General features: G+C 36.2%; 2 protein-coding genes across 2 annotated transcripts; both read right to left on the bottom strand.

Annotated features, from left to right (window-relative positions):
* Positions 1–3,836: 3,836 nt before the first annotated feature.
* Positions 3,837–8,925, bottom strand: LOC124410754 (probable RNA-binding protein EIF1AD). The gene is made up of 3 exons (XM_046889356.1): positions 8,796–8,925; positions 4,498–4,775; positions 3,837–4,373 (listed from the first exon to the last, which is right to left on the bottom strand). The coding sequence occupies exons 2-3, from the start codon at positions 4,765–4,767 to the stop codon at positions 4,194–4,196; spliced, it is 450 nt and encodes a 149-aa protein (XP_046745312.1). The 5' UTR covers positions 4,768–4,775; positions 8,796–8,925; the 3' UTR covers positions 3,837–4,193.
* LOC124410588 (DNA polymerase subunit gamma-1, mitochondrial) lies at positions 5,112–8,927 on the bottom strand. The gene is made up of 2 exons (XM_046889073.1): positions 8,796–8,927; positions 5,112–8,717 (listed from the first exon to the last, which is right to left on the bottom strand). The coding sequence occupies exon 2, from the start codon at positions 8,667–8,669 to the stop codon at positions 5,148–5,150; it is 3,522 nt and encodes a 1,173-aa protein (XP_046745029.1). The 5' UTR covers positions 8,670–8,717; positions 8,796–8,927; the 3' UTR covers positions 5,112–5,147.
* Positions 8,928–20,512: the final 11,585 nt, after the last annotated feature.

Raw genomic sequence — 20,512 nt, 5'->3', positions numbered from 1 at the left:
ATAAAAATATAATATAATATAAATGTGATATTTTGTAAGTCATAAAACAAGAATAGTTAAGGCAATCAGATTGATTTCTGAATAGAATGTTGAACACTTGTTTTGAACACTTTATCCAGAAACATCTTGATACAGTTAATCGGGTTTTGTTTTGAATTGTTTTGTAAATTGTTGAATACACGTTGACCATACTTTCACAAATGTCTAATTTTCTTCGTCAGATTCGAACCTTAAATAAAATATTTCAAAAATGAAAGTCATAGTATATAAGGTAATACAACAATTTCTTTCTGTGCGGTAGGTAATTTGTAAAAAACGTCTTCACAGTTCACTTTACTCACTTATTAAAATCAATTTTATTCAATTCCAGAAATGTTTACTTTAGTAATTCAGATATTCTTCTGTCCAGTTCAATTGAATACTACTTCATTTTATTGGGAACAAACAGAAATAACAACTAAAATCTATAACTCAGTTAATTGTGTTACGCCTGGGTGTTTAATAACGTTGATTGTACAATAGTTATTGGCGATCCTAGAAAATTGACGGAATCCTCACATTTTAATTAAAAACATATACCCGAGTGAAAACAATAAGCTATTATCTTATTTCATTATTACATCATCGGTATTAACTCATTTTTTTCCAATTACATGCACCGACGGAGGATTACATCCAGATAGTCTGTGACATCGTTATATGGACGGAATCGCTTCATATGTGATATGTTCACATTCCAAAAAGAAACTGCCGAAATGATTTTCAGCTAATTTAGAAAGCGGTATTATTATCTTGGCAAGTCACGAATATCTGATTTCGAAATATTCCTGATACACGCTACAATTGTATTGTATACTCAGATTTTTAAAACATATAGGGAATTCCATCTCAATTCATGAGGGCCATGATATGAAATTTTATAATTTAACCAACGATTTTTTCTGTCATAGCATATAGAATGTATACCAGGAATGAGAAGCAATTTGTTTTTATTTATTTATTTTTTTAAGAGCTTTCAGCGTGTCAGTTCAAAAGTCTGATGATCAATAATTCACCAAATCGACGTGAAATACCTCATATATAAATATATTTGAGCTATAATCTGTGCTGATAATCTTCCCCGGTAAATTACTAAAGTATAATCCCATAACACATATGCTGATGATCTACAACTTTTTTTACTCCATCGTTACTTTGCTAAACTTTTCATTTCACATTCATCACTGCCACAAAAAAAGCGGCGAAATAGCAGGCTAGTAATGTGAATAATAAATGTGGAAACCCAGGAAACTCGATTGCTCAAAGGTCTGTCACGGAGCTGCAGTGCATCAACTGTAATATACAGAGCAATCCGGTGAAAGCGGACAGCAATTGATTTATGTACAGGTAAAGCAACGTGAAAATGATAAAAAGCCCATCAAGTCTCTCCGTGTTTGGTCTACTTTTTCTCTGCTGGTAGTTCGTGTTCTGCAGTTCCCTACATTTCGCACTCCATAAAGAAGGAAGTCCTGCGTACGTGCGAGGTTCGTATATTACGAATCAAATTTTGACGTCCCTGCACGTATCAGGACCGTCATACACCCATAGTGATATATCTCTATGCATGCACCAGTGATTGACACGCCCGCGCCCTTCAATCGTTACGTTATTCATACCACAATCACATTACACCGTGTGTCCATGACGAAAGTGCGGATCTTATGCGCGTGCGTCACGTCGTTCGAATTTTATTGGTCAACGGTTACCGCCTGATTAAACAACCAATCGCAACTGTCAGAAAATCTCCCTAAGAGACAACAGCTTACGGTGGGCTTCTAGGGACATTTTCTGACATTTGCGATCGGTATTGCGTCGACTGTTCAATCAGGCGGTAATTTAACTGTCGGTCATTAAAATTCGAACGACTTGACGCACGCGCATAAAATGCGCACTTTCGTCGTGGACACACGGTAATCGTACTCTTATCAAAATGAGACTAACGCAAGACAATTCCGTTTCGGACATAACCAGTAATCACAGAGATCGAACCGAAAATCGGAGCGCGAGAGATCAGTTTACTGCCAACGACCGGAGTGATAAGTCGCTTGACACGAGGACCAAAGACTAGCGAATATTCAAATCACTGTATCTTTGTACGTTGACAAGCATCAAAGGGTTTTTATGCCATAGCGGTTTTTCCCCTACGAGCCAATAAAGTCATTCATATTTTCGGCTCAATCAAGTGTTTTGATTTATTTATTTCGAATCGTGTCAACGTTTTCAAGTAAAAACTTACAAAAATCGATCTTTCTGGAAAAGTACGTTCTTGAAAAATTTGAAACTTTTTGTGAATCTTCTTTGACTAAACAAAAACAAACTTTTTTACACTTAACGCGAAATGGGCTCGTCCGTTGTTTGGAAGCTACGCTTCTTTCTGCACATTAATGTGCAGGTTATCGGTTGAAAAGGGGGTTGAAGAAAGTTATTCACTGCAATTATGCAAGTTTTTTTATGGGAATAGATTTAATTAATTTTCTTTTAAATCCAAATATTGAACCGCTTCCTCTCGTTCTTTAATTAAAGCGAAGTGGCAATGGGGGACGAAATGTTACATAAATATACTTTGCACTTGTAAATGAAATTTTATATCTTGAGGCTTGAATGGGTCATTTTTTCTTTTTCCCCTAATTCTACTATCCTCAAACTACAATTAGTATATTTTAATTATTTTACCCAACACAATATATTTCCAATAAAAAGACATTGCAAATAATTACTTCAGATTTTTTCTTATAGAGTTTTGTGGAAAGTTCGAAGATAGTATATAAATTTTTGTAGATTTATTGCAATAGATTAAATTAGTGAAAAACGAGCCGAACAAAAATAACCCAGGTTTCCGGTATAAGGGTAGCGATAAAATCTTTCAGGCCTAAGGGTTGATTCTTTGACTGTGTACCGTCGCACCATAACTAGTATTCCACTGAATAATACCGATACTTGATAGCTCCAAAAATATAAATATAATTTATTCAGATGCAATAGGATTATCAGTCACAACCAAGACTCATATTTTTCGCGAAGATAAAGCACTTGAACTATCGATTTAAAACTTTTTTGATCGTTTATAATTCTTGTAATTCAATCAAGCCTTTATTAATTTTCGATAAATTTATCATAGTATTCCGTTATATTTTTCCTAAGCAGAGTTTCCATAACTTTAACTATTTTTTTTATCTTTAACTTTACATAACATCAACTTTTGCACTGATCAACTAGCAATAGTAGATATTGAAACTTTTCTATGAAAAATTTTATTCAACGAATTTAGAAATCCGCGTAATGATAAAAAACCAAAACCGTCATCTAGTTTGCAGTGTAAAAAAATCTCTGCTTTCAATAAAAACGTTGTACATATCGAACGATATGATCCAAATATGATATTCCAGGACTTGAGTCGGTTCAAACACTTCCTAATCCTTTACACGAAGTTTTCAAAGTTTCTAAAATTTAGAAGTTCAGATCTAAACATTGAATATGTTATTGATTTGGAAAGGCCGGCGAGTATTGTTGGAATGCACGCGACCACCTGTGGATACCGTCGAGCTTTGTAAACCGGATAATTGGGAAAGTTCTGGATTTTTGAAATGCTTTTGTAACGCTTCAGAAAATGAGATGTTTTCCTGATCACGAAAAAAGCATATGCTGATTGTATCAGCTGGATAATCTTCTTACACATGGATTTGAACTCAAATTTATGTATTGTATATAATACTGTTGTATTAAAATGCACTAAAGTACAATGAACTTCGTTAACTATTTTAGTGACAATTAGTTTCAAGAAGTTCCAAATACGTAACTGGAAGCATCTTGTTTTTATTTTACAATACAGAGATCCTTTTTGGCCCTTCGTGTTAAATGTATAATCTTCAAATAATAGATTTATAAACGTGTATAATCTCTGATAACGGACTAATCTGTGCAATATTCATTTTGCATAAACTTACGCAATAGATTTTAATCTAATTTCAGAAATTTAATTCTTGGCACTACGATACAAGCCATCTTAAAATACGTTTAAATAATATCTGTATCGACGAAATAAAATAATTACTGTACAGTGCTAATACACTGGAACACTAATTTGTACAAATATTAAAAAAATCCTTATCGCCAATTCATCATTGAGCATGACGATAGCCCTAAGAGTTTTGTTGTCAATCTGAATCCGAAGCTTCTGAACTTGTATCGCTTTCAGTTTCCGTAGTGTCATGATTTTGTGGCCGTCTATTTGTATTTATGAATAGGTCTTCATCTTCGTCGTTTTCCACTAGTTTTGAATCTTTCTCAAATTCCTGTGGCCAACAGTTTCTCGATCGATAGAATTTGATATGCTCCTGAAATTAGGAGTTATTTCATTATTATTAATAGCTGAAGTATCATCAGAAATTGTACTATAATCGTGCTAATTATATTTTTTTTCATTTTCTCCTTATTATTGTATTGAAGCCAACGACTTACCTTAGTCAGTATTTTTACTATTTCAGCTTTGACTTTGTCTCCTTCAGGAATTGGTTCCACTAAAACATAGTCTCCTCTCTTGATCCAAATGTTTTTACGGTACTTGGTAGGCATTGAAACCAAGTAGTTTTCGCCTCCTGGATTGCTCACTTCGTGAAGATTATTACCTTTTGATGCAACGAGTCTTACTATGGACTGCGATTCCGTGGGAATATTCAAGTCCTCCTTGATTTCTTTCACAACGTGTTTTCGTTTCGTTGCTTTAGACATCTTCTAAGCTGAACACAAGAATTTTGACATGATAATAAAATACTTATACTTACACAACTTAGACCTGAAACGTAACGATATGTGATTATTTTAATCAGATGTAGTCTTAGGACAATAACCGAGTGAAGGCAAATTATTTCACCAATACTGACCGAGTTCAACACAAAAAAGTAATAAACCTTCTTGAGTATTTATTCTTAATTAATACGTGTGTACATAAGGATATAAAATAAATTAATAATGACTATTAGATATTACATATTACAAAGCATGTATATCATAAAATGTCTTAAAATAGTTTAGCATCTGAATAGCAGCAGAACGTAGTATAACTGTACATATTCTGAAAAAACGCTAATATTTTATACAATGATTTTCAATCATTTTTGCAATTTCTCCTTTTTAGTATGCGATTCATGCTCAGGATGAACAGATCCTCCAGATTTAACTAATGACTGCTGTACATTTAAACTCTCACCGATCGGTACTCCGTAACGATTTTTCAATCCATGGGGATTGGACGGTGTCTGACAATCATGACTTGACTCTTTTCGCAAAACAGTATCTACTTCGACGGAGGTAAAGAAGGCTACTGACATAGGTAAGTCGTTCAATCCTAATCTATGAGCACAAAATGATCTGGTAAACAAGTTTGTCATGTGCATTGCTAAGGCGGCGTTATACTTGTACTTAGAAGGAACCAGATATCTAATTTCATCATGAAACGAGAGACAAAAACGAGTTCTATCCTTCATCAACCACCTCATACACACTAGCATTAAATGTAAAAAGTCGACAGCTCCGCTTTGAACAACCCAGTTCACTCTGGTTGGCAAATATTTATCATTTCCGCCGCTTTCAGATTCTAAAGCTCGACTTAGTCGACAGTTTAGAAATGGTGTTACAGGTCTTAAGCTCCCCGCAATTTCTTCAAGCCGATTGAACATGGCTGACTCCGTGCCACCGACCCATTTATTATTTCCGAACATCTCTTGAACGGTTTTCCCATGAAGTTGTGCTATCCGTAAAGCCTTATAGCTGGGGAAAGGTATGTCCTCGATATCTTTGCCGATGTATTCTTGTTTCAATCGAAAAACACGGTTTCCTTTTGTCATGGTGAACATTTTCTTAGCTTTTGAAATAGCTTCTGTTTCCGGCATCGAAGGATTAAACTGCTTCAGCAGTCCAGTGGCAAATTTTTGACCAGCGCCATATATCCTCGCATAATTTATTACTTTTGCATGATCTCTCGATATTCCAACTGCCTTTGCCGTTACACTATGCATGTCCGTCCCGTTCGTTTTACTGCCAATCAATGTCATCCAACCAAAAGGTGTGGCGCCGTGAATTCGAGCACGGTATGCATCCCCAAGAATAGACGCTATCCAAAGTTCCTGCGAGTCTACGTCAGCACCAACAATGTTGTATCCAGGTGGTGCTTGTATCATTGCACGTAACTCGGAGCCGACACGTTCTATGTGAGCATTCGACGCAGTCATCCAAGTTGACTCGGTAGCTCGACGAGTCAAAGTTCCAGAAACTACAACTTGAGGTACGATTGCCCCGTACTGCATGTCACTCGAATCGTGATTAATAAACAAATCGTCTTGCGATGGCTTCCTCGATCTACGTGGCATGTCTCGTTTATCGAGCCATATAACTGTCTGCGAAAATATTCTGCCTCTATTGTTACGCCAATACGAGAGCATCCTAGCTATTTTCAAAACTTTTTGTGCACTCGAATCAGGACCGCTCAAAATATTCTCTGAAAATTTGTTGAGAAAATCTTTCGCTAGTGGATTTCCAACATTGTGCGACTTTCCATCTTTATGCGGCAGCTTAAAGAACCAACAGCAGCCATCTACATCGATGTTGCACCAAACTCCAGTACCTTTGTAGATATCTTTGACTGGAGTTGCAACTTTTTTATATCTCCAGAAATCGGTTTTACCCAAATCGTCCTGCACTTCAGCTCTAAGATTTTCCATCAAATAATCTGTATCACTATCTCTATCACCGCTATTCAACAATGGACATTGTTCACATAATTCTTTCAATGGTATTTTTGTTTCAACATCCGTCTCATTATTATGAGGTACTAAAAAGCCCCATCCATGTTCTTTGATGTGATGTAGAGGGTAATTTTCCCAAGTCAATTTCAACAGCTTTGGAGTTATCTTCATGGTTGTGCTTATATTTTGGGGATGCGGAGTCCAATCTGCATCACCTCTCTTAGGGCACAATTTTCTGTACCAGGCTGGATAACCTGGTTTATGAGGCATCCGAGCAGGTAAGAGATATTTAGTATCTTTGAGATACGCAAACTTCTCTTCTAGAGAATCGACTTCATCTTCGCCATCAGTTAGATATTTTTCAATATCCGACAATTCCTTCGTTTCCATAGATTTGATCTTTTCGATTTCTCTCAATTTGGCCTTAGGCAGCGAAGACTTCAATTTTATAGACTGCGTACTCCAATCTTCATCCCACATCCAAAGATCCCTTTTATAATCTTCATTATGCAACAGCTTACATGCCTCATCAGCTTTTTTTGCTAATATATGCTTGGTTTCATTATCCAAATCTTCATACGTCAGATCAGATTCTTCTAAATATCGGTCCCAGTTTGAGTTTACAGGTAGATATGCGGTGCCCAGTTCTAACATACCAGCAAGTGTTACTGGGTGGGAAAATCTTTCTTCAAACATTGGAAACAACTTTTGTAGAATTCTGTGTGTCGCTTGAACATCCAAAGCGCAATAAGTAGTTAACTCTTGGAATTTATCTTGGATTTCAGACAGCGTCCCTTCGACAAAAATATCCCTCATCTTCTTGCTCAATTTCTCACCACAGTACAATTCATGTACGTCAGCCAAACCATTCATCGAGCTGCAATGCCTCCATTCTTCGTCGTCCGAAATTGGTTTGTTGGCTTTCATTACAGCTCTTTGATAGCTGGTCATACCGCTGACACAAGCATGCATAGACATTGTATCGAGAAACCTTGTACCTGTACAATTGAGCCAATATTGCTCTTTGATTCTGGCCCTGTCGTATGAAACATTGTGACCAACTATCATCTTTGGAAATTTTTGTAGATCGTTCAATGTACCACCATATTGTTTGCTATTACTCTCCAATGGTATCAGCAAATCCGTAGTAAGCTTCTGACTTCCTGCTGGCATGCTGCTTCTATGTATCAACGATTTGGATACCCAACTGTACCAGGCTTTCTGGCTAACGGCTGTGGCCAGCGTAGGAAAAGGTCCAGCGTTCATGCAAACCTCTACGTCAAATACGAGCCCCGTTTCTAGAGGATAATCGACTCTGTCAGCCCCTGTGTCCGTATATCTGGTCCAACCTTCTTGGAAAATCCACTCTTTCGGCATCTCCGGAATTTCTTTTACTATGTCGTTTATTATATTCAAATAGGGTTCGATCTGTGCTTTTGCAATATTGTAAAAATGCTCTTCTAAATTCTTACCTTCCAAGGCTGGCAGCTTCATTGAAACATCTTCCAGACGTGTCGAGTCTTCAATGTTTATTCCAAATTTATTCAAATCCTTCATCAGAGATGTAAGCTCTTGCTTGGACGGGCAATGGATCGAATCATTTTTAAACAATTGTTCATACAAACCTTTTGATAGCATTTGCATATTGAGTTCGTTGACACGTGTTAAGGATGGTTTCTCAGTTTGAGATTCATCGGAAGCATTCTGTGCCTTGCAGGTTTCGTAGTTTGAGGTTAAAGATGTTTGGTTAGGTTTCAAAACGCTTGATTTTTCCAGCTTTATTAGCTTTTTGGAAAATTGTTTCCTTGCCCGCTTGGGACCGGCCGTAAAATTACTTTGAGCGTAACTACGCGTTACACAAATGTTGAGCAACTGAATTTTTCTCTTCATTTCGCAGAAGTGTTCTACTTTTCAAAACATAGGCACGTGACGAGTATGCTGCAACCGATGTACACATTCGAAGTATTCGAAAGTGAAAATCCGCTACAAATGTAACGACGAATAATTTTCCCTTACCTGCAACCGTTCGATGCTGATGCCGAATTAAACTGTTTTATAGGATTCTAAGAAGCCCGAAAAGTTCGACAAATTGAATAATAGGTTACGAAAACGGCTCGTGCCAGCTGTGTGAGTTTATGAACTCGCCAGAATACATACAAATGACCCGCTCGCCAGTGTGCTGTCAAATACAGTCTAAATTTTTTTTTTTTTTTTTTCAAACTTTCACTCATCACCGCTAATATTTAACATCTTCAAAACCGTCACAACAAGCTGTTGCCGTTATTTCGGAGTGTGGAGTTGATCTAGTGCATTTTAAATCTCACTCTTAGCCCGCCAAAATGCAATTATCGTCGTGATTCGATGTAAATTTTTGTGCGTAATGATGAGAATTACAGCTCCGAGCACGAGAATATTCAACATTTGGTTTTGGGAAAATTCGAAATTCTACCAGCTGTTAACCATGATTTGATCTAGTCGATTATTTATAATTTAAGTTCATATAATATACGTGACGCAGGTGCCTCGTCAAAACGTCAACTCCAAAAATCCCAAAAGCCTTGCTAAGCGTCTCGTGAAAAAAAATATACATGATATTCGAACAAATATATTATACTTTTCCCAAAATATCACATATTTCGTTTCAATTCCTTTCATAATGTAGTATTGCTGACTTGTAGGCGGTGCCATTGAGGGGGTGAAGCGAGAAACGAAACGGTAATTTATAGTTCATAACAAATATAAGCATGTAGCGGAGTACAACACATACGCAACCTATTCCATTCACATAAATTTTCTGACAAAACACGAAACTAAGTGATTTCATTGGTCTATTCTGTTAGACCCAGCCAATGAAATCACTTAAATGTCGAGTTTTGTTAGAAATGTGACATCGTATGGCACTCAACGACGATTTTCAGATGTTAGACACTATATTCGATCGTACGAGCATAGTTAGACGCACGATCAGTAGTTCAGGGGGTCGATTATGTAACTTCTCTTTTTACATTTCCCACTATCCAAGCATTCTCATTAGTTTGTAAATTTTAGACAATTAATGTGAATGCTTATTATCGTACGCGATATGCAAAATTGAGCACTTTTAAAAGACGAAGGTTAGAAATAAAAGGGATACTTAAATCTATGCGATTCACTCATGCTGCATTGCAAGGATCAGCTGTGCAGTTTTTCGCGTTTCGGCATTTGCAAAAAGTAAATCCGTTCCGGAGTCAATAATTTAATTATTTTATATTCTTGTAGAATTTTGGCGATATTTTACGTTTCACAAATCGACCGAAACCGTTTTGATTGTTCGTCAATTGTTCATTGTTTATATAAGAATGCCAAAAATCCCGCAGAAATCCGTCGACAAGATGTTGGTTATGAACGCATAATATTAGCATTTTCGCAAAAATTAACATCGAATTTACGAGAGGATAGTTCTGATCTATTGTGTTCAGTACAGTATATTTATAGTAATTACTGAAACGAACAAATATGTAACAAAATTTTCCGACCCCGCATCGGAAGCTGCAACTTTCTTCTGTCTAAGCGATTCTATTAAATCGTAATTGTATAGAAACGAACATCACTGTCGTGACATATTGGTGATTGAAATATTCAAATATTGCTTGTTTCTTTCGTCAAAATTATTACATGGAAGTCACGCTATCATTGCATTGCCTATGCCGTGACAACATATGGCTTGTAGAAGTCTTTAACCTTAAACCTAACCTATGCGTTGACTTTTTACTGCTATCGAGATAACCGTGGGTACAAATGTTATTTAATTTGATGTCGTAATTCGTGATCGTTTGGTTAATCGAGGTATTGATAAAAGAATCGAGTGTAGCACATGCTCAAAGTACCTAACAAATGAAAGAATCGTGAAATTTTTTGGGATATCACCGTAATAAATTTCACGTATAATGTTTAAGTAGATCTGAATCACCAGCCAATAATTTTGAACACGATACTTGAAACATGAATAAATTTATCAATGCATTCACGATTCCAATGGTGGCGTGAATACAGTAACGTTCTCTGAGACATAAAAGGTTTTTGGAAATAGTTTTCGAGGTGCCTGAATAATAAATTCATACACAATTAACATAAAATCTTCATATCCAAATACGACTATCTACAAATCTACATCCATATACATAGTGGTATACAGACGAGTAATCGGCAATATTATGTTATTAGTTTCAGTCCTATGTTTATACATTGAGGAAAGAGAAGGGGGTTGGTAGTTGTTTTCATATTCATTCCTTAGCTTTAAGCTGTCTATTCAAGCGCAGTAAACAGAGCAGATTGCTTTCATTGGCTGCTTGCTAAGTATGTGAGGCGTGGAGGGGGGAAGGGGGGGCAATCAGAGCATTTTGCTGCTGCTGTATTCAGTTATTTGCTGTACATGATAAAGCCATGAAAATGATGTCGCCAGAAAAGTTCAATCGACGCCTGACTCCGCGTGTAACGGCAATATTTCAATCATCTGACCCTTTTTCGACCGGTTGAGACTTGTTTCCGAACGCGGTCCGGCGTCAGTCGATTCCGAGCAGCCGTAGCGAGATCACGCAAGCTGCGTAAGTGAAGAATTTAAATCGCCATGTAAGTCTTACGTATTCGGGACATGACCAAGAACGGATAACTTGTGGTTAAAAAAAAGGCTGTGTAACGTTATTCGATCAGTGTTTATTTATTACACGAAATTCATTGTGATCAGTGTACTAGCGGCATCCAGCGTACGGACCATTGCAGAACGGAGTTGCTGAAACAAAAACAGACGGGGACATCGAAGGTGAGTTTCGTGTTTAAGATTTTCAATCCTGCGTGCAACTTCAGCTTGTAGAGATTTCGATTCTTGACTCTCCGCGTCGGGTGTCGTTTGTTATTGCTTGTGTGGCTGATTTTTGGTAAGTGCGTTGTTGCATTGTTTGCTATTTTAACTTAGTCCGTTTAGACAGCAATTCTATAATACAAAAAGTGTGATTGAGCTTCGAATCGAGTGTAAGTATATTACGCTGTATAGTTACAAGCGTTTTGTGACAAGAAAATGCTCTGATAATCTTCCGTTGTTGTTTTCTTTCTCAAATTCTGAGAACACTGACCTTAAGGAAGGTGACCTTGTGTCTCGGATGTCGATATGCGGATCGCGTCTATCACGTGGACACACGTTTGTAGAATGAAAATTTTATTGCGTGGTTGATTTTGGCGTTGTTTCTTATGCAAGAAAATACTGCGACGATTATATGTGTTTCCGAATGTCTTTTCGGGAATCGATCGATAGAAGGATCCTCGATTTTCGTAATCGATTGAAATTTCGAAATTTCGAGTGAAACTAAATCGTCAAATGTTATTGCATCCGCGTACCTATTATGTTTTGAACAAATATGGTGAATTTTGAATGCTGTTCAAATCGTTATTAAAGTTACGTTAAGTACTAACAAAATATTTCTTTATTTTACCTGATTGCAGAAAGAAATTGCAGCAACGTTGATCGGCATTAGCAATTATCCAAGATTGAAAGGCTTTGTCAATAAATCTTGAAAAACATCACTCGATAGTTACACAAAAACAACAGGTATAAAACAATCCCAATCATTTCTCACTTGTTTATGTAAACAATCAATAAGATTGTCCAAAGCTTGGTATAATACATTAGCTACAAACTAAAATTGCATGTGTTTAAACATTGAGTTTATTATTGTTGAATTAGATGAAAAATTGAGAAAATGTTAATTATGCCTTTGGGCTAATTTCAATTTAAGAAATTTATCAGTTGAAATTGATTGCTATTCAGTCCATCATGATATTTTACAAAAATAATAGTAATTTTTTAATGTCTAGTGTATTGATTTTGATAAACCAGTTCTAATAAAATGTCGTTATATCTTACCTGTTTAGCACTATCAACCACATTTAGTGATGATCCAATTGACGTAACCCAATCCATCGATCTCTGACAGCAAACTAAAAATTAAACGACCAGCTATGCAGTGAATAAACCTGAAAGGTAAATATTAGACATGATTTTTAATTATCACGTCCGTTTTGATCGTAAATGACTTTAGCTGCTCATTAATTTTAGGCATTTATTCAATACCTGAACTTTGTTTTATTAGCCCTCTAGTATTAATTTCTGAAGTTCATTTATAAATAAATCAGAAACCACTGAAATATTATGGAAGTAACTTATGATGATACAGACAGTCTGTAGTGACATGAAATCTGATCCAAGTACACGGTGCGAGTAATAATTTATTATGTTCTTCTTGTAGTGTGAAAAGTGTGTGACCATCGTACAACCTGAGGTGCTACGAGAACTACTACACAGCCATGTAAAGTGTGGAGCAACCCGAAGGAGGTAAGAAAACTTGTTTCAATTATTGTTTTTTTATAATTCATTGTATTACATTTGAAACCTAATTTTTGGCATTGCGTAACATTTGGCAAATAAATATGGAAGAAGACTAAAGTAATAATTTATCTGAAAACTAAAAATCCAGTCTGCTAAATTAATTTGAGCTTCCTTTTTCGTTTTTTCAGAGTAAAGCAGAGACATCCGAGTAACTTCTCCATTACTCAGCAACGTTGGTGAGTTTGCATGTGTTAGGTTACGGGTATTTTCCTGGGACTCCTCTCTCACGTGGCGTGGCGGTAACAATTGTTACACAAATCTTCGATTTCTTAGCTGCACGGATAGGCTCATTCCTGATCTCAACGGTGCTTGACTTTCAGTCGATTCATTTTCTTTTTTCTTCTTTCTTATCGGAGTTGACATATTGTACCACAGTTACTCAAAGTTAGAAATTTTGCACGTTGCTGAAAGTGGAATGAGCATCGCGACAGGTTACCATCGCTTACTCGACATTCGCGAAAACAGATTGTGTTTAGCTACAGAATTTATAATTACAATGATGCCGTTTAAGTGGTGGATAAACCTGAGGTTTAAACATATTCCAACAATTGTTTAATTGATAGCGTTTCAAATTCTGGCAAAACGTAACGTAATCAGCTTGCATGATATGTTTTGAATCATTTTCAATTTTTTAATGCCCAGCAACTATCGAACAACTATAGGCTTAGCTCGCTTAGAAAAATGCTGATAAGCATACAGGATGTTTTTAATCCATCTTACAAAAGGTTGATGTACCGATAGTCCGCCAGCAATCACTAAATCAATACTCTCGCTGACTATGGTACAAAAACGTTTTGCTCCCCACAGGTAATCAATGAAAAAGTAAGTCTCAGTGACCACGGCGCAAATGAGGAAGAACGATGTGTGTTGGAAAGAATGGAGAATCGTTTAGAGCGAATATAGGTAATCGGGTAGGTAGGTGGTCGTGTGGGATCCGTCGCGGGGTTTGATTTGGATGTGCGTGTGAATTTCTTTTCAACATTTCCGTTGGGTGGTTCCGTTGGGAATCAGGCGAGGGTAGGAAAGTCGCGATGCACCGCGATGTTATTAACTTTTGTAATCCACAGCGTCAAATGATCACAGTGATTTTCACCCAGAAATACGTAGGAGACTCGTAAATATAAGAGTCTCCGAACTATTAGTAAGCTTTCAAATTTTAACAAGCTTCAATTTACCATTTCTTGTCACTTTGCTATCATTTTCCAGTCGTTGTTGGATTTGATTATTTAGTCATTATCTATCATTATTTCATTGAATTGATCTCTGTGATCGTCTGAATGGGCAAAATGCATCTCTGGACCATCTATCGCGTTCCGTGGTACGCTAGATCGGGAGAGATGCTGAGCTCGAAGACTTCGCGTCGAAGAGGACCGCCGACCGTCACGCCACACAATAATGCATGCCCTCCAACCTCCCTCCCGGACTTGACTCGCATCTTGGAACAACAATCCGCATCGCAATGTGTCGGATTCAAAAAGACGCAGATGTGGATTGGTTTTCTACAGAATTTTGCGACAAGTCCTAGACGTTTAAGATTTTTTGACGGATTAATCGGCCGCGCCTTTTTGCGCGTAGATTAATCACGGGAATAAGGCGCGCCTTTTGCGCGATGATTGATAAGCAGGGTGGTGACTGACCGGGAAAACCGCGGATAGTCGGGGAATTTTTTCTACCGGGAATTATGATGGACCATAGGGAAAAATTGGCTTTTTAATAAATATTTTTTAATCTTGATTTATGCTTCCATAAGTCAGTTAAGCTATCTTTGGGAAATGGTATCGTTCAATTTCTAATTATTCGTGCGAAATGAAGTAACACTACGTGCTTCTTAGATCCAAATTTACATATTGAAGCTGCACAAGTTCTGAAGCCTTTGACCATAAAAGCTGCCCAACATTGCCTAATTTTTATGGGAAAACGTCAGGGAATTCTAAATTTTTTTACGGGAAGAGTCGAGAATTTTATTTGAGTAAAATCAACGCCATCCTGCGCCTGATCGAGTGATCGAGTGATCCAGTGATCGAGTGATCGAGTGCTCGAGTGATCCAGTGATCGGGAGATCGAGTGATCCAGGGATCCTGTGACCGAGAGTTCGAGAGGTCGATGGGTCGAGTGATTTAGTCCGGGAGGTAACGACATATTTCATTACACCATTTCCGTAGGCTTCGTTTTTTTGTACTAGTTATCCGTGTATCACAAAACAGTAATGTACACGCCTTAAAAATGCACCGCTACGACGGGGGGTTGCAGGAGGGTTACAATTTACAGCAGGAAATTGACTAAATAATGTATAGCCGCATACGCGAAACTTATCGAAGGGATTAATTGAAATATAAGAAGCCTAGAAAATATCGTCTTCTGCCTAAATTCCACGACGAAATTCTATTTCTGCCAACATAAGTAAGGGTGAAAAATATTTTCAATATCCATGCCTGCGGGGATAAAATTGATTAGAATGCTATTTTTTATAGTGAGAAACACAAAAATAATAGTCTTCCATCTACAGGATACATTTCACAGGGTGGTTCAAGAAAGGGCCTATCTTTTGGTTTTCGGTCTTCTCCGAGATTCTTGCACTTTTTTACTAAAAAATAGATAACGCTAAATGGCTGGGATGAAAATTTTCTTTTACTTCTGTCTCAACGACGATGGAATTTCAAAAAAAGCCTATTTTCGAGAACTTCAAATTTGAGATATTCCTTGAATCCTTCGGTGGATATGTTTTGTGTGATGAAACAGAAGTTTTTACGAGTCCTGAGAGGCGTGCGATTTTTTCGAGTACTGAAATATCTATCTTGAAATTCTTAGATGAAGAATTTTTTTAACTTTTGAACATTGCAATGAACTTCAATGCAGATTTTTCGGCACTATAAAAAACTGCACGCATGCCAGGTCTTACAATAACTTTTGTTTCGTCATACAAATTGTAACGGATAACTCTCCTTACTGATTTAAATATTAATAAGAATAAAAAAAAAAAAAACACAAAGATGAATAAATAAATACTGATGGCTAAAATCTCTATTTATGACGTGTTTATAAAAATGTGTAAACGGTGTAAAATTACAACAAAAATGTAAAATAAAATAAATAGAGACGTATAAATTAAAACAGAAAAACAAGAGGTATATAATAAAATGAATGTAGATGTAAAAATAAAAACAAATAAATAAATAAATAGTAAATAAATATAGACGTATAAAAATAAAAACTTATCCTAGAAATGGCCAATAATTCTGTCTCGTCGTTTTCCTCTTATAACAATTTGCTCTCCGTTTTTGTGCCTCACTCCTCTTTTATTTAAAAACAGATGACCTGTGCGGTTTCGTAGTTTTTTCATTTATATAGATACGTCGTGACGAAAGGGTCTTCGCTGATTCCGAACGCTTTTCGAATTATAATTAAAATACGTATCTTTCACACCCTTTTCGAAATAATGCGTGTTCGTACTTATCTAGTCAACGGAGGAGTGAGTGAGCTTTGGTCACGGCGGAAATTATCGACGTACAGATCTGAGGTCGAATTTGTTTGGTCAAATCTGGTCGAATAACTTTTGAGACGGGCTTATTTGAATGATACAAAATTAAACATAGCCGCTGAAGGATTCAAAGATATCCTAATTTTGAAATTCCCTAGGATAGCGTTTTTTCGAAATTTCAATGTGCTCGAGGCAGTAGTAAAAAATTTTTATCAGCCCAGCCCTTTTACTTGAGCTATTCTTTAGTGAAAAGTACAAAAATTTTAGTGGAGAGCGAAATCTGAAATAATGCCCTATTTGAACCGCTCTAAGATTCAACGAAGGTCGTCTTCGAAGCCAATGAAGCTGCATCTTTACGTCCTGCCTAAAAGACGATCGTTGTTGTTCGAAATAGTCGAATGACTATCATGAAGTTTTTTGCTTTTTTTTTATGTTACATGTTTCTTCAGTATATTAATTTATACTTTGGTGCATAGTTGTACTAAATCTTCTACCGTTAAAATCGAGACTTAAATATATCGATGAAATTCGATAAAATTATTTACGATAAGAAAAACAATCTTTTACATTGACATTAAGGATCAATTCCGAGAAAATCCGCACTAATATTCGGAAATCTCAAAGCCGAAGTAATATTACACCGTCATTTCCCAAAATTTCAATCTATTCTTTTATTGAATAGTTGTAAGTTAAGGTAAAAAAATTACTTATTGATTTTCACTTGAAAGAATTCTATATTTAAAATGTGCATGCTGTATAACGTATGCTCATTTTGTTTGACAAAGGTAATTCTATGAACATTCATTGAAATCTTTAATATCAGAACTATTGATTTCAGCATTGTCGTCTTCGTCTCGTTCTGTATTTATTTCTTCATCTGTAGATATATAAATATAAAAATGTAGTAATGATTCAATAATTATTTATGTATAATGTTTTATGTTTTATTTATAATACCTAGATTTTTTTCTGAGTTGATTGCTATGTCATCGGTGGATTCAATTAAGAAACAAATTTAATATCTGACTTTTCCCAACCACAGTCAGCCGGAGAAAATTTTGTTCAAATCAAAGTTTACAAAATCTTTGGAGGCATGCATGTCTCCCGCAAACGAACGAATTTTATTCTACTGACTATGGTTGAAATGAATCATATAATAAACTTGTTGTTCAATTAAATCCGTCGATGACGTAACAATTAATTCAGCAGAAAGTCTAGGTATTGTGAATAAAGAAAAAAACTAAAAAAGTTATGTAAAAATTATTATCTAGGCATTAACAAATTATTATATTCATATATTTACAAGTAAAAAAACAAGTACAGAACAAGACCCAGATCAATCAGACGAAGAAGACGGTGGTGAAATCAACAATTCTGATATCGAAGATCAATGTCATACTGAAACATTGTTGTTTTAATTTGAAGCATTTTATAGAATTTCATTAATATATCTAACTCTTGATTTTCATGGTAAAAGATCTGGTATAACTATCCGCCAAAGTTCAAATTATTTCACTGAACAAATGTACAATATAAAAAAAAAAAACTTCATGACAATCTTTCAACATGCAGAACAGCAACGATCGTCTTTCAAGCATCTCGTAAAGATGCAGCATCGTAGACGCGTGCCTGGAGCAGCTTCATGGACTTGGAAGACTACTTTCGATGTATAGTTTAGGTGGTTGACTATTATTCTTGAGTTTCTTACTATAAAATGAAGCATTGTAATCAATTTCATCCTTGCAGATTTGAGCTTTTTAAATATTTTATCGCACTTACTTATGTGGGTGGAAGACGAGTTTTGTCGTGGAATTTAGGTGGCAGACGATTCTTTCTAGGCTTCTTATGTTTCAATTAATGCGTACAATAAGATTCGCGTGAGCGACTGTAAACTTTTTTTTATCAATTTTTTGCTGCAATTGTAACCCTCCTGTAGCCTCTCCGTCGTGGGGGTGCGTTGGAAGGCGTTTATTACTATTATACGATACACGGATAACTAGTAGAAAAACAATGAAGATTGTGGATGTGGGCCGGAAATTACTGATGTTCCCTTGCGGACTGATCGAGGGATCGAACGTATCGAGGGTCCCAGTGGCTCAGTGATCGCGTGATCCAGTGATAGTAACCCCGTATCCGAGTGATCCAGTGACCCAGTGGTCGAGTGGTCGAGAGATCGAGTGATCCAGTGATCGAGTCAGGATGGCGACGGACTGGGAAAACCGGGAATTCACTTGATCGGGAAAAGTCAGGAAAACGTCAGGGAGATATGATTGGGCATGGAGAAGAAAAACGTGCTGTTTTTAAAGAATCGTTTCCTAATTTCAGCTATGCTTCGTACATTCAGTTAAGCTAACTCACGGAAATGGAATCGTTCAATTTCTAATTATTCCTGTTAAACGAATGCAATACTATGTGTTTTTTAGATCCAAATTTATATATTCAAGGTGCACAGCTTCTGCAGCTTTTGGCCGTCAAAGTTGTCCAACATTACCTAAGTTTCAGTCAAAGAATTATATTTGAGCGAAATTGTCACCACCCTGATAATGCAAATCGATCGATCGCCTCATTTGCTTCACGATTCTGTAAACGGTATATGAAAAAGTAAAGCACTCTCAATGTGTTGAGACTTCAGCTTTTTAATCAAATTCGTCACTAAGAACTGAGTTTTCAAGTTCCAATTGTGAGCGCCTTTTGCGCGTTGACTTGATACTTTCTGGTTCTGAGAGAAAGGACGGCATTTGCGAGCCGGCGGTCAATTGGCGGGGATGAAAATCGCGGAGTGTATGGTGATAGTGAAAAATCTTTTCGTAAGTATTTATAACACATATCTAAGGTGTATGAAAGTATTTTTTTACTGAATGTATTGTCTTTTGTTACAGGGTGACGAACTAATTTTTTTTACCAGCATACTGTGGAATATTGAGTCTTCACTCGAATGAAATATTTATTTCAATAATTCGAGGTAGAAAATTGATTTTCAAAAAATATATAATTCTTTCTACAATCATAGAAATAATGGAGTAGAAGACTGTTTTCGCAAATGTTGACACTGGGATCGCCATAGTTTTTGTCGGTGCACCTACTTTTGTCATTGTGTTAATCGTGACTTCGTCTGTTTCAGCTAATCAAACCTCTTGTCTATTTCAGCAAATAAAACCTTTCGTCAGTTTTAGCTAACCAAACTTTTTAAGTGTTTCAACTAATGAAACTTTTCAACTGTTTCAGCTAATGAAACCTTTTGTCTGTTTCAGCTAATCGAAATTTTTGTCTGTTTTAGCTAATCAAACTTTTCAACTGTTTTAGTTAATCATACTTTTTGACTGTTTCGGCTAATGAAACCTTTTTATCGCTTTCAGCTAATCAAATCTTTTGTCTGTTCTAGCTAATCAAATTTTCTATTCCGATTTTGTAACAAAAGTTACGTGGAAATTACTTCAGTTTGTATTTCCGATGCATCGCAAGTATTTCCGACGTAACTTCTGTTCCTACCATTATTTTAACTGTTATTAATATTATTGTGTAAAAATAATGCGATTGGTTAATTATCCTTCATGTATGCAGAAGCAATTGTACGATGATTGAAAATTTTACAGTCAATTTTGTTCTCAATCATTCTTCCAGCAAGAACATCATTTCTTAATATATTTTCCACAATTTTACTCAAAAGTATACTTTAATTCGTGAACTTCATTGCTTTGTTTACGATTCTATCACAGATTCTAGTAAAGATATCGAATTGAAGAATAAAACGTTGATTGCAACGACTAGAAAATATTTAAACGAGCCCGCCTTTTAGCGGCACGGACAAGGCGAGGAGGTATCATTGGCGTAGAAAGT

Source organism: Diprion similis, chromosome 1 (genome assembly GCF_021155765.1).
Source record: "Diprion similis isolate iyDipSimi1 chromosome 1, iyDipSimi1.1, whole genome shotgun sequence".
Lineage (NCBI taxonomy): Eukaryota > Metazoa > Arthropoda > Insecta > Hymenoptera > Diprionidae > Diprion > Diprion similis.
The sequence above is the reverse complement of the archived record's forward strand: the minus strand, read 5'-3'. Positions and strand labels throughout refer to the sequence as shown.